Raw genomic sequence first — 12,518 nt, 5'->3', positions numbered from 1 at the left:
TGACATGAGAAGTTTTCTTTTAAAAGGATTTCTCGGCCGGGCGCGGTGGCTCAAGCCTGTAATCCCAGCACTCTGGGAGGCAGAGGTGGGTGGATCACGAGGTCAAAAGATCGAGACCATCCTGGTCAACATGGTGAAACCCCGTCTCTACTAAAAATACAAAAAATTAGCTGGGCATGGTGGTGCGTGCCTGTAATCCCAACTACTCAGGAGGCTGAGGCAGGAGAATTGCCTGAACCCAGGAGGCGGAGGTTGCGGTGAGCCGAGATCGCGCCATTGCACTCCAGCCTGGGTAACATGAGTGAAACTCCGTCTCAAAAAAAAAAAAAAAAAAGGATTTCTTGGCTGGGTGTGGTGGCCCATGACTGTAATCCAAGCACTTTGGAGGCCAAGGCGGGCAGATCACCTGAGGTCGTGAGTTCAAGACCAGCCTGACCAACATGGTGAAACCCCATTTTTAAAAAAAGAAAAATATAATAAATAAATAAAAAGAAAGGATTTCTCTGGCTGCCTGTGAAGAATGTTTAGTAAGGGAGGCATGAGCAGAAGCAGGAAGACTGTTTAGGAGACTTTTTAGGAATCTAGGCCAGGAGTAACTAGCACATTAGTGGTGGACTTGGGAAGAAGGACTCAGATCAGGATTTATTTTAGAGATGGAGTTTTTTTGTCTGTTTTTTGTTTTTGAGACAGAGTCTTGCTTTGTCACCCAAGCTGGAGTGCAGTGGAGTGATCTTAGCTCACTGTAACCTCGACCTCCTGGGTTCAAGCAATTCTCCTGCTTCACCTCCCGAGTAGCTGGGACTATCGGCATGTGCCACCTTGCCTGACTAATTTTTGTATTTTTGGTAGAAACAGGGTTTTACCATATTGGCCAGGCTGGTCTCAAACTCCTGACCTCAAGTGATCCACCTGCCTCAGCCTCCCGAAGTGCTGGGATTACAGGCGTGAACCACCATGCCCTACTTCAGATGGAGCTTTTAGAACTTAGGAATGAGAGAAAGAAAGGAATTGTAGATGACATCTAGGTTTGGTTTGTATAACTCAAGAGTTTCTCCACCTCAGTGCTATTGACATTTGAGGCCGGATGGTTCTCTGTAGTGGATGGTTCTCTGTAGTGGATGGTTCTCTGTTGTGGATGGTTCTGTGTTGTGGATGGTTCTGTGTTGTGGAGGTTGTGTTGTGGATGGTTCTCTGTAGTGGATGGTTCTGTGTTGGGAATGGTTCTGTGCTGTGGCGGTTCTGTGTTGTGGATGGTTCTGTGTTGTGGAGGTTCTGTGTTGGGGATGGTTTTGTATTGGGGATGGTTCTGTGTTGGGGATGGTTCTCTGTAGTGGATGGTTCTGTGTTGGGTATGGTCTCTGTTGTGGAGATTCTGTGTTGTGGATGGTTCTGTGTTGTGGAGGTTCTGTGTTGTGGAGGTTCTCTGTTGTATTTGCTGCAGATGTTCATGATAGGCTGCTTAGGAGCATCCACCCACTAGATGTCAGTAGCAACCCCACTTAGGACAACCACAGTGTCTCCAGACATTGCCAAATGTCTCACGGGGGCAGAAGCACTGCTGGCAGAGAACCACTGGGGTAACTGAATGAATAGGGTATGTACCATTCACTGAGATGGGGGTCCAGGGAGGTATGTCAAGAGTGGATTCCATTTTGAACATGTTGAGCTTCAGAGGCCCACCCAACAGGCATATCTGGTTGTCTGTAGGCTGACAAGTCTGGAAATCAAAGCAGATTCTGAGTAGATCTATAAATTAGGAAACTTGTGTGCCTATATCCCAGCTGTTTGGGAGCCCAGGGGGCAGAGGTTGCAGTGAGCCAGGATCACACCACTGCACTCCAGCCTGGATGACAGAGTAAAAACCTATCTCAAACAAAACAAAACAAAATAACAATAAACAACCTTTAAATTAGGAAACTATCAATCAGCATAGCTCATAGGCACAATTACAGCCAAATGCCTATCAGTGAGTATAGATAGAGAAGAGGGTCAAAAGCGAAGGCAAGGGCCACACCAGCAGGCAGAGGCTCAGAACAAAAGGAGGGGCCAACAGAGAAGACGCCAAAGGAGCCGCAGGTAGGAGTGGTAAAAGCAGGAGCATGGGGGGCTCTAGAAGTTCAGGGCAGAAAGCGTTACAAGGAGGACTGAGTAGCGAACTCTGTCATATGCTGCCAGCTGGTCAAGAAAGAAGACAGAGCTGACCATTCTATTTGGCAAGACTGAGTTTGTCGGCAGCGCTGGGAAGAATAGTCACTGTAGGGTCGTGGGGGGACATGGTTGACCAGAGCAGCTTAAGATGAGACTGGAGAGATGCTTCCACTTGCAGTAAAGGCACATTGGGTAATTCAGACCAGCTCACCCGCTGAGGACTGCCAGAAAAACTAGCCAAAATGAGAGAACATCTGCTTGGAGGAGCCTACGAGACAGTGAGGTAAATGGCCAACCCCGCCCAGAGATGGAAGTTCAGCATACAAAGCAGCTTTTGCCCTGGTTGTATCTGCTGATCCTGAAGAGGCTGGAAGTTTATCTAATTTTTCATAGTTTCTCAGAGTTAGGGGAATAAAAAATGGACTTAGTTTTAATTAAACCTTGGATCCAGCCTGGGAGATCCTGAAAGCTTTGGTTAGGCACGCCACAGGACTGCATACCAGAAGTAAGGTTAGCCCACACCCTGCCCCCAGCTTTGATTGCACTAACTGAACGGCGGGGTGGCCCAGAAAAAGCCCATTAGCTAATTTTGGATTAAAGTGATCCCAGGTTATTAGTGCTCCAGGGTGACTAGAAAAAGCAAACAAAATCAAAGATAGGTAAATAAAAATAAAAAACAATACGAACAAAAGAAACACAAGAGCTCAGGTATCGTATGCTTACTATGTTTAAGGAGATAAAAGACAAAATTAAAAATTTCAGCAAGATGTGGAATAGTTTTATTTTATTATAGTTACAATAAAAGACAGCAGTTTTAAAAAAGGAATCAAATAGAATTTTAGACCTGAAAAATAGAATAACTGAAATTAGTACAGTAAATTACAGAAGGACATGAAGCTTTCTGGGGGATGGGTATTTTTACTATTTTTATTATGGTGATGATTTCATCACAGTTCATCGAGGCATACACCTGTAGTCCCAGCTACTCAGGAGACTGAGGCAGGAGGATCTCTTGAGCCCAGAAGGTCGAGGCTGCAGTGAGCTATCATCACAGCAGTGGACTCCATCCTGGGTGATAGAGCAAGAACCCGTCTCGAAAAACATAAAAATTTCTATGTAAAAAACATAGAAAACGCCGGGCGCGGTGGCTCAAGCCTGTAATCCCAGCACTTTGGGAGGCCGAGGCGGGTGGATCACCAGGTCAAGAGATCGAGACCATCCTGGTCAACATGGTGAAACCCCGTCTCTACTAAAAATACAAAAAATTAGCTGGGCATGGTGGTGCATGCCTGTAATCCCAGCTACTTGGGAGGCTGAAGCGGAGGAATCACTTGAACCTGAAAGTGGAGGTTGCAGTGAGCTGATATTGTGCCATTGCACTCCAGCCTGGTGTCAGAGTGAGACTCCATCTCCAAAAATAAATAAATTAATTAAAATAAAATAAAATATTTTGAAATAATGCTGGGCTTGGTGGCTCACCCCTGTAATCTCAGCACTTTGGGAGGCTGAGGCAGGTGGATCACCAGAGGTCAGGAGTTTGAGACCAGCCTGACCAACATAGTGAAACCCATCTCTACCAAAAATATAAAATTAGCTAGGCATGGTGGCAGGCACCTGAGGCAGGAGAATTGCTTGAATCCGACAGCCAGAGGTTGCAGTGAGCCAAGATTGTGCCATTGTACTCCAACCTGGGAGACAAGAGAAAAACTCTGTCTCAAAAAATATATATATTTTTTGAAATAAGTGATTTCATAAATACTATTGATCAAAAGTGGTCGAGTATAACTAAAGCAGTGCGTAGAAGGAAATTTCAGCCTCAATGGCATCTCTTAAGAAGAAAGCCTGAAAACTGAGCCACGTGTGCATCTCAAAAAGTCAGAAAAAAGCACATATCAAACTCAAGGAATAAATTATAAATATAAGCATACAAATTAATGAAATAGAAAATAAAATGGGAGTCAGACGCAGTGGCTCATGCCTGTAATCCCAGCACTTTGGGAGGCCGAAGTGGGCAGATCACAAGGTCAAGGAGTTCGAGACCATCCTGGCCAATATGGTAAAACCCAATCTCTACTAAAAATACAAAAAATTGGGCCGGGCGCGGTGGCTCAAGCCTGTAATCCCAGCACTTTGGGAGGCCGAGGCAGGTGGATCACGAGGTCAAGAGATCGAGACCATCCTGGTCAACACGGTGAAACGCCGTCTCTACTAAAATACAAAAAAGTTAGCTGGGCATGGTGGCGCGTGCCTGTAATCCCAACTACTCAGGAGGCTGAGGCAGGAGAATTGCCTGAACCCAGGAGGCGGAGGTTGCGGTGAGCCAAGATCACGCCACTGCACTCCACTCTGGGTGACAGAGCGAGACTTCGTCTAGGGGAAAAAAAAAAAAGAAAATGGGCCAGGCGCGGTGACTCCTCTGTAATCCCAGCACTTTGGGAGGCCAAGGCAGGTGAACCACCTGAGGTCAGGAGTTCGGGACCTGCCTCACCAACATGGTGAAACCCCGTCTCTACTAAAAACATAAAAATTAGCCAGGCATAGTGGCACATGCCTGTAATCCCAGCTAGTTGGGAGGCTGAGGCAGGCAAATCACTTGAAACCAGGAGTCAGAGGTTACATTGAGCCAAGATCGTGCCATTGCACTCCAGCCTGGGCAACAAAAGTGAAACTGTCTCAAAAAGGGAGAGAGAGAGAGAAAGAAAGAAAGGGAAAGGGAAAAAGAAAATGAATGGGACCCTCTCGTAATAGCAAAGACTGCTGATGCCTGAGGTGGTCAATTTGAAGGTGAATAAAATTGCTAAACTCTAGGTGAGATGGACCAAGGCCATATTTAGTTTAACAGTCGACTTGTTCCTTCAGTTACTGAGAAGGGTGTGGTCAATCTTGCACTAGGGTGGTGGATTTGTCTCTATTCCTTTAGTACTACTTGTCTTTGCTTCGTTTATTTTGATGTGCTGCTATTAGGTGGACATATATTTAGAATTGTTTTTATCCATGTTCTTCACAGCAGCCGTTCCCTAAGCCTATCCTGGAGAAGCATCCCCAGGGGCAGAGGCAGCCGTGCGTGGGTGGCCTGGTGGTTGCTGCGAGCTGCAGGCCTTGCTTTGTGCCACAGTGAACCTGAGCAGGCACTGTCAAGCCTGCCTCCCACAGTGCTGGATCTTATGAGGCTCTGAGGCACTAGCACAGGCTTTGGAGCCACACAGACTCAGTTCTATCTGCCAGCCTAGCCCCTCACTAGCTGACGTTTGAAGGAATCCATTTTCCTGCAGCCTTGACCTCCTGGAATCAAGCAATCCTCTCACCTCAGCTTCCTGAGTAGGTGGACTATAGGCATGTGCCACCAGGCTCGGCCAATTTTTCTTATTATTTATAGAGACAGGTCCTTGCTTTGTTGCCCAGGATGGTCTCAAACTCCTGGGTTCAAGTGATCCTCCCACCTCAGCCTCCTGAAGTGCTGGGATTATTGGTGGGAGCCACTGTGCCCAGTCATTGCTGCTTCTTCTTTCCGTAACTAATTGTTCCAGTCCCCTACTCCACTCATGTGGCATGTGAGTCTGACTTCTTGTTCTTGGCTAATGGCCTTAGACCAGCTCTTCAAGGATGGGCCCCTAGCCTCGGTGTGGGTCCTGGCGGGGGTGCTTGTGGGATAGTTGATGCTCAGTGGTGTTCCATTTCCAGAGAAATCGGTGGGTTGCCTGCCAGGACAGCTCTGAAAGGGACAATGAAGGCATGGCAGGGAGGGGCCAAGCTGGGACCCTGGGGAAGTGGGAAGAATGTTGGTCTGGTTCTGCAAAGCCGTGCCCTGTCTGCTGGGCTTCTTGCATGGTGTACAGCTAAAAAACTGTGAACTAAGTTTTGGGGCTCGGCGGTTTTCTGCATTGTAGGAAGAATGGAGCCAAAGAGAAATTGTGAGTGTGGCGATGGCTCAAGCCCTGGAGGAGGTGCGGAAGCAAAGGGAAGAGCTCCAGCAGCAGGTGCGCCCTGTTTCACACTGAGGAGGATGTCCCCCTGCCATCTCACAAGCAGCAGGCCCCGTCCTGCTGTGGGACTGTCAGAGAGGCCCTGTCTCTCCAGGGTAGGGGTTGCAGACACAGGGCTCAGGGAAAGCAGTCAGCCACGTGGGCCCCTGTGCTCTCTTGGAAGCTGCAAGACAAATGTTATAAAGAAACCCTCACCCTGTAGGATGCCCTTTTTGATGTTTCATGGTGAGTTTTTAGTTATAAACGTTACCTGGAAATTGGTCCATGCCCAGGGATCTGCTGGGCTCTAATTCTGTGAGGTGACCCATCACTGCCCACCTGCCCCAGAGGCTACATAAGGTTGGGTTGAGTTTTCCGCAGGAAGTATGGGAAAGCCCCCCTTGAAGGTAGACTTTGAGCCTGACCCCAGAGCTTCTAGTTAAGTGGCTCTAGGCCTTCGGTTGGTCCTTAACAAAGCTGAGCCTCCTCTGATGAGGACTCTAGTCCTTCTGCTTACACCTCTGGGAAACTATCATATAATGAGGTAACACATCTGATGCGGCCTAGTGCTGGGCATGCTGCAGGTGCTCAGGAAGCGGAAGTTATGCCAGTTTGTTGGGCTGGGCAGAACGGCCACGTCTCTGGTTGACCCACTGTTGGCCAGTGGGGCAGTGGGAGGTGACTGTCCCTGTGCAGGGCCCCTGCCAGGAAGAATGGATTTGTGCACGTACATAGGAACAGAGCTTAGCTGCAGCTTTGTTCTGGGTCGTGGACTTCAGGGAGGGATTCATGGTAGACCCCGAATAGCAGGAAAGTGGAGATTTCTGTGGGGAGATAGGGTCACTGCTGGCAACCTTCTCTCGTTGATTTTTGTCTCCAAGGCAGCTAACCTGACAGCCATACTAGAGGAGAAGGAACAGAATCTGCAGGAAAAAACGGAAGCAATTCTCCAGAAAGAGCAGGAGATTATGCAGCTGGAACGAGGTGAGGAGTCTGTCCCTGGCCGAGCCTATTCTCCTTTTCAGGCCCAGCAGCCTGCCCTGTGAGGACCTTGCCACCAAGCAGCATGGAATCACTGGGCTCACATGCGCCCCCCACCTCCTCCCCGACCTAGGTCACAACTCTGCCCTGCTGCAGATGCACCAGCTGCAGGCTGAGCTGGAGGCCCTGAGGACCCTGAGGGCGGAGGAGGCTGCAGCCGCCATGGAGCCGGAGGACCTGCAGAGGCTGCGGGGCTCATTGCAGGCAGAAGTGCTCTCAGTCAGCGAGCCGCAGGTAAGTGCCAGCTGCACCTGCATGGGTGCTACAGCAAGATGCAGGGCAGGTGCTGAGAGTGTCCCCTGAGGAGGCAGCAGTGGGAGACACGGTGGGCAGCACGCTGCCCTGCATGTAGGGGCTTTTCTTTGAGGGAGGCACTCATATGGCTAGGAGGCTGTGAGGCCTGAAGAGGCCGTCACAGATGGCGCCCTTGTCAGTAGGCAGGTGGAGAGCAAGCCCCTTCATCCCAGCAAAGACTAGTTGTGTGATAGTTGTGGGCACTGGGCATTGGATCTTCTCCAGGAATTTGCTTCGTGGCCAGTTGCCTATTGGAGCACACTAGGCCACACCTGAGGGATGAGTCTGGCTCCCCTTCCCTGTACACCTGTGGCTCAGCTTGACCTTACCTGTCGTGGCTCTCAACTGGCTGCCACCACCTTGTAGGTCACCTCGAGGGCCATGCAGGACCCTGTGTTCCAGCTTCCTGCTGCAAGAAGAACACCAAATGGTGAGGTTGGGGCTGTGGAACTTGCACAGCTACAGAAGGAAAAACAGGACTTGGAGCAGCAACTTCTGGAGAAGAACAAGGTGAGGATGCCCTTTACATGTCTGTTTCTGTCTCCACCCGGTCCCTGCCCTCATGCCTAAAATGACCCAGGCCATCCTTGGAGGGTTTTGTGGTGCCCCCTGAACCTCCTGGGAGCCATGATCCCCTGCTCTTCCATCCGTCATGCACTGTCCTCTTCTCCCCACCACCTGGAAAACTGGCCGAGTATCTAGCTTGGGCAGCTGCAAGCCTGTGTGTTCCCTGCCAGCTCTGCTGTCCCAGCCAGGCCATAGTGACAGTCCCCTTTCCTCTGTACTTCCGTTCTACAGCTGTGGCAGGACAGCACTGATATCAGCCTTTAAGGGTTTGTTTGGGTGGGAAGAGGGGGGTATAAAATGAGGGTATTTGCTAACTGTCCTGTAAACTGTATAAACTTTCTGGTATTTGGTAGAGGCTCAATAAATGTCATGGTCCACACCCCTGACCCTCCAGCTTTCCCACCTGTAAATGCAGGCTCTCATTTAATCCTGGTTCTTCAAGTGTCCTGTGAAGCTTCGTATGCCAGCCAACTATTACTCTGGCTTGAAATTCTGCCCCTAAGTGTGTGTGTGTGTGTGTGTGTGTGTGTGTGTGTGTGTGTGTGTGTGTTTCCCCTTTTACAAAGGGGAAAAGTGTTCATTATCTCTCCTTCCTCTCTCTCTTTCATTTAATCTTTTCCTGTGAAATATAAAATACACATAGAAAAGTATACAAAACAAATGTGGGCCTAAATGAATTAACAGAAAGCAAACCCATGTAACCACCCCAGGTGGTTATGCAAATCAGGACATTGCCAGCATCCCAGAAACCCAGCCCTCTGGGCCCCTCACAACCCTGTCAGTCACTTCAATCCCAGCCCTTCTGGCAATGACTGACTTGTTTTTTTCCCTAGTGTCACCACCTTAGCTCACATTGCTCAACCCCACAGTTTCACTTTGCCTGTTTGTGAATTTCCCATATGCCCCTAGGATCTCCCTCCCTTGAGCCTCTGGCCTTACCGGCCATGCTGCCTTCCTGCCTCCTTGCTCAGCTTTGAGACCTTATCTGTCGTGGGACCACTGCCTTCCTGACACCTGCGGTCCTCTGGCCTCTCTCCCTTTCCTCAGACTGTCCTAGCCAAGCTCTGGTTAAACTAGGGCTAAACCCAATTCTTCCCTGCAGCCACAGAGCCAGACCTGGCTGGAGAGTAGCATCACCTGGGCATTCAGTTCCCCTCGAAGCTCAGGACTATGGTCCTGCAGGCAGGCCAGTGTTCCCCACCACCCCGCTTCATCCCAGGGGCCTTCACACCCCTCTGCCCCTCACCCCAGCTTCATGTCTACCTTCTCTCCTCTCTTCACCTCAACCCTGCCTCACCTGCCCTGGCACTCCCACCTCCTACTTCTCTGAGAAGGGACACGCCACAGCCTCTCCTCATATTCCATTCCCCCACCTCCCCATGTACTACGCCAGCCACTTTCTGCTTCTTGCCTAGGTCATCATTCTTTCTTGGAGTCGTCCCATCCACTGAGAAGTGCGCCATTGTACAGGCGCCTGATGAAAGCCCTCAGCTCACACCCCCTTGCCCTGCCGCTGTGGCTCTGCTCTCCTCCCGAGCTGACTTGAAACTTTCTACATCTGCCATCTCCATTCCGACTCCTCATCTCTCTCAGCCTTTCCCCTACCACTCCACAGAAAAACGCTCTTGTCAAGCTCATCAGTGACATCCTCATTGCTAAATCCAGAAGGCAGTTCCTAATTTTCCCTCTGCTTGGCCTGTCTGCAGCTTTGGACAGGTGTCTCTTCCCCCTCCTGAAGCTCCCATCCATGGCCTGCTCCTTTTCCCCCTCCTCTGATGGGCCAGTCTCCCTCCCACTGCTACCTACCATGTGCAAGGGCAGCCCTCGTGCCTCTTCTCTGCACTGCTTGCCCTACTCTGCCATCTCACCTGTGTTCCGTGCAGCTAGCTTCCCCGTCCCTGCCTCCAGCCCGGACAGCTCCCTGGACACTAGCCTCATGAACCTGTCTCCATGTGAGCTCTAAGGTGTCTGCAACTCAAAACATCCAAAAACACACTTCGGCTTCACTGTGCTCCCTGGCTGCCACGGCCACCTTTCCCATCTCAGGAGGTGACAAAAGCCTTGGAATTGTCCTCTATGCCTTGGTTCTTTCTCTGCCGGTATCCAGGCCATTAGCAGATTCCTTCAGCACCCCCTTCACACACTTCCCAGAATCCACCACTTCACATTGCTGCCACCTGCTTCAGGTTACCATTGTTTCTTCTCTGGAAGATGTATCAGACTTCCAGCTGGTTTCCCTGTCACTCCTCTCTTAGACTTCTCATGACTTCTGTATCTCTTGATGAAAGCCAGAGTCCTTGCAGAGCCCTGCCGAGCCCTATGTGGTGTGGCCCTGATCACCCCTGCCAGCTGAGCCCTCCTGTCCTCACCACTCCCCTCTGCCCCAGGGTCCTCGCCTCCCATCAAGCACCCTCCCAGCTCAGGGCCTTGGCACTTGCTGAGCCTTCCTTCTGGAAGTGCCTTCCCCTGATCCCCCTCACTTCCTTTATGCCACCCTGACCAGCCTTACCACCAGCACCCCACCCCTCACTGTGCTGCATTTTCTCTGTGCCTCTTAACACCCTCTGATACACTGCAGATTTGATTTGTTTATTCTTTTTTTTTTTTTTTTTTTTGAGACGGAGTCCTGCTCTGTTGCCCAGACTAGAGTGCAATCCCAAGTAGCTGGGATTACAGGTGTCCGCCACCACACCCGGCTAATTCTTTTGTATTTGTAGTAAAGACGGGGTTTTGCCATGTTGGCCAGGCTGGTCTCGAACTCCTGACCTCATGATCTGCCCACCTTGGCTCCCAAAGTGCTGGGATTACAGGCATGAGCCACTGCACCCAGTCTGTTTATTAATCTTTTCCCCCCTGAGTGTGAACTTTTATCTTTTTTATTGCCGTTTTCCAGCCCCTAGAACAGAGACTCACTAATTATTAGATGAATTACTGAGTGAAAAAAAACCCAGGAAGCCAATAACATAAAGTAGCAAATGTACTTTTGGGGCAGTGTCCAGCCTCATGGTCAGTCAAGAGAATAGAAATCGAAGCCACAAGGTGCCATATCACAAAATTGGGTGTGTGGAAGGTCACTGAAAATGCCTCAAAGGAGAGAAGTTAGAGCACTTTTGTGGTCCTCTCTGAGTCAGTCATTTCATCCCCAAGAGCAACAGTGGGGATTCCTAGCTTGGGGAAACAAATCTTATTCCACTTTGTTTTAAAGTGGAAGCCACACAGATAGACAGGGCATCCCTGCGAGTTCCTGTCACATTAGATGTTACAATCAGGAAAGCTGGAGGAGGCAGTGATGACTCTGATACGTGAAAAATGTATTTACAATTCCAGCCATGCAGCACAAGAATGGTGATATGGACTGGAGGTACATGGAAGAATGCATTTTGATATATTACCATTGTAAGACTTGGAATACATTTTTATTTAAAACCAGTCGCAGTGGCTCACGCCTATAATCTCACTTCTTTGGGAGGCCATGGCGGGTGGATCACCTAAGGACAGGAGTTCTAGACCAGCCTGGCCAACATGGTGAAACCCCATCTCTACTAAAAAATGCCAAACATTAGCTGGGTGTGGTGGCGTACACCTGTAATCCCAGCTACTCAGGAGGCTGAGGAACGAGAATCACTTGAACCCAGGAGGCAGAGGTTGCAGAGAGCTGAGATGGTGCAACTGCACTCCAGCCTGGGTTACGAAGTGAGACGCCATCTCAAAAAAAATTTTTCCTATATTATAAAGTTTTTAGTTGGGAAAATAGGGTTCAGCATGTCTACTGAATAATGGAATGTATGGAATGTGTAATAAATTAAATGTAAAGGTCATAATACTAATTAAATATAAAAGAATTAGCCAGGTGTGGTGGTGCACAGCTGTAGTCCAAGCTTCTTGGGAGGTGGAAGTGGGAGAATTGCTTGAGCCCAGGAGTTCAAAGATTGAATCCAGCCTGGGCCACATAGTGAGATGCTGTCTCTTAAAGGGGGGGAAAATAGGCCAGGCACGGTGGCTCACGCCTATAATCTCAGCAATTTGGGAGTCTGAGGCAGGTGGATCACCTGAGGTCAAGAGTTCAAGACCAGCCTGACCAACAAGGTGAAACCCCGTCTCTACAGAGCGAGACTTTGTCTCAAAAAAAAAAAAAAACGAAGAAAATAAATTATTTTCTATATTATTTATCTAAAAATGAGTTGTGCAGAAAAACTGTGATCTATTTAGGCTCTTCAAAATAAGCATTGCAGATTATTAATGTATTTCAGGAGAGCAGTGGTGATGAGAATTGTAAATCCTCGCCTAAGTTTCCTACTTGGGGTTCACAGCATAAAAATCGAATTCTGGCCGGGCGCGGTGGCTCAAGCCTGTAATCCCAGCACTTTGGGAGGCCGAGGCGGGTGGATCACGAGGTCAAGAGATCGAGACCATCCTGGTCAACATGGTGAAACCCCGTCTCCACTAAAAATACAAAAAATTAGCTGGGATTACAGGCACGTGCCACCATGCCCAGCTAATTTTTTG

At 49.3% G+C, this 12,518-nt stretch overlaps 1 protein-coding gene across 5 annotated transcripts in view; it reads left to right on the top strand.

Annotated features, from left to right (window-relative positions):
- GOLGA1 (golgin A1) overlaps positions 1–12,518 on the top strand; it is a 66,070-nt gene that overhangs the window by 48,367 nt on the left and 5,185 nt on the right. For all 5 annotated transcript variants that reach the window (XM_032251579.1, XM_032251580.1, XM_032251576.1 and 2 more), the window contains 4 exons: positions 6,036–6,125; positions 6,992–7,094; positions 7,225–7,385; positions 7,812–7,955. In XM_032251579.1, coding sequence (XP_032107470.1) covers positions 6,036–6,125; positions 6,992–7,094; positions 7,225–7,385; positions 7,812–7,955 — 498 coding nt within the window. The remainder of the gene's footprint in view (positions 1–6,035; positions 6,126–6,991; positions 7,095–7,224; positions 7,386–7,811; positions 7,956–12,518) is intronic.

The sequence above is a fragment of the Sapajus apella genome, unplaced genomic scaffold (assembly GCF_009761245.1).
Source record: "Sapajus apella isolate SASKATOON/1434 unplaced genomic scaffold, GSC_monkey_1.0 scaffold76, whole genome shotgun sequence".
Lineage (NCBI taxonomy): Eukaryota > Metazoa > Chordata > Mammalia > Primates > Cebidae > Sapajus > Sapajus apella.
Note: the sequence above shows the minus strand (reverse complement) of the source record. Positions and strands in the feature narration are given on the sequence as shown.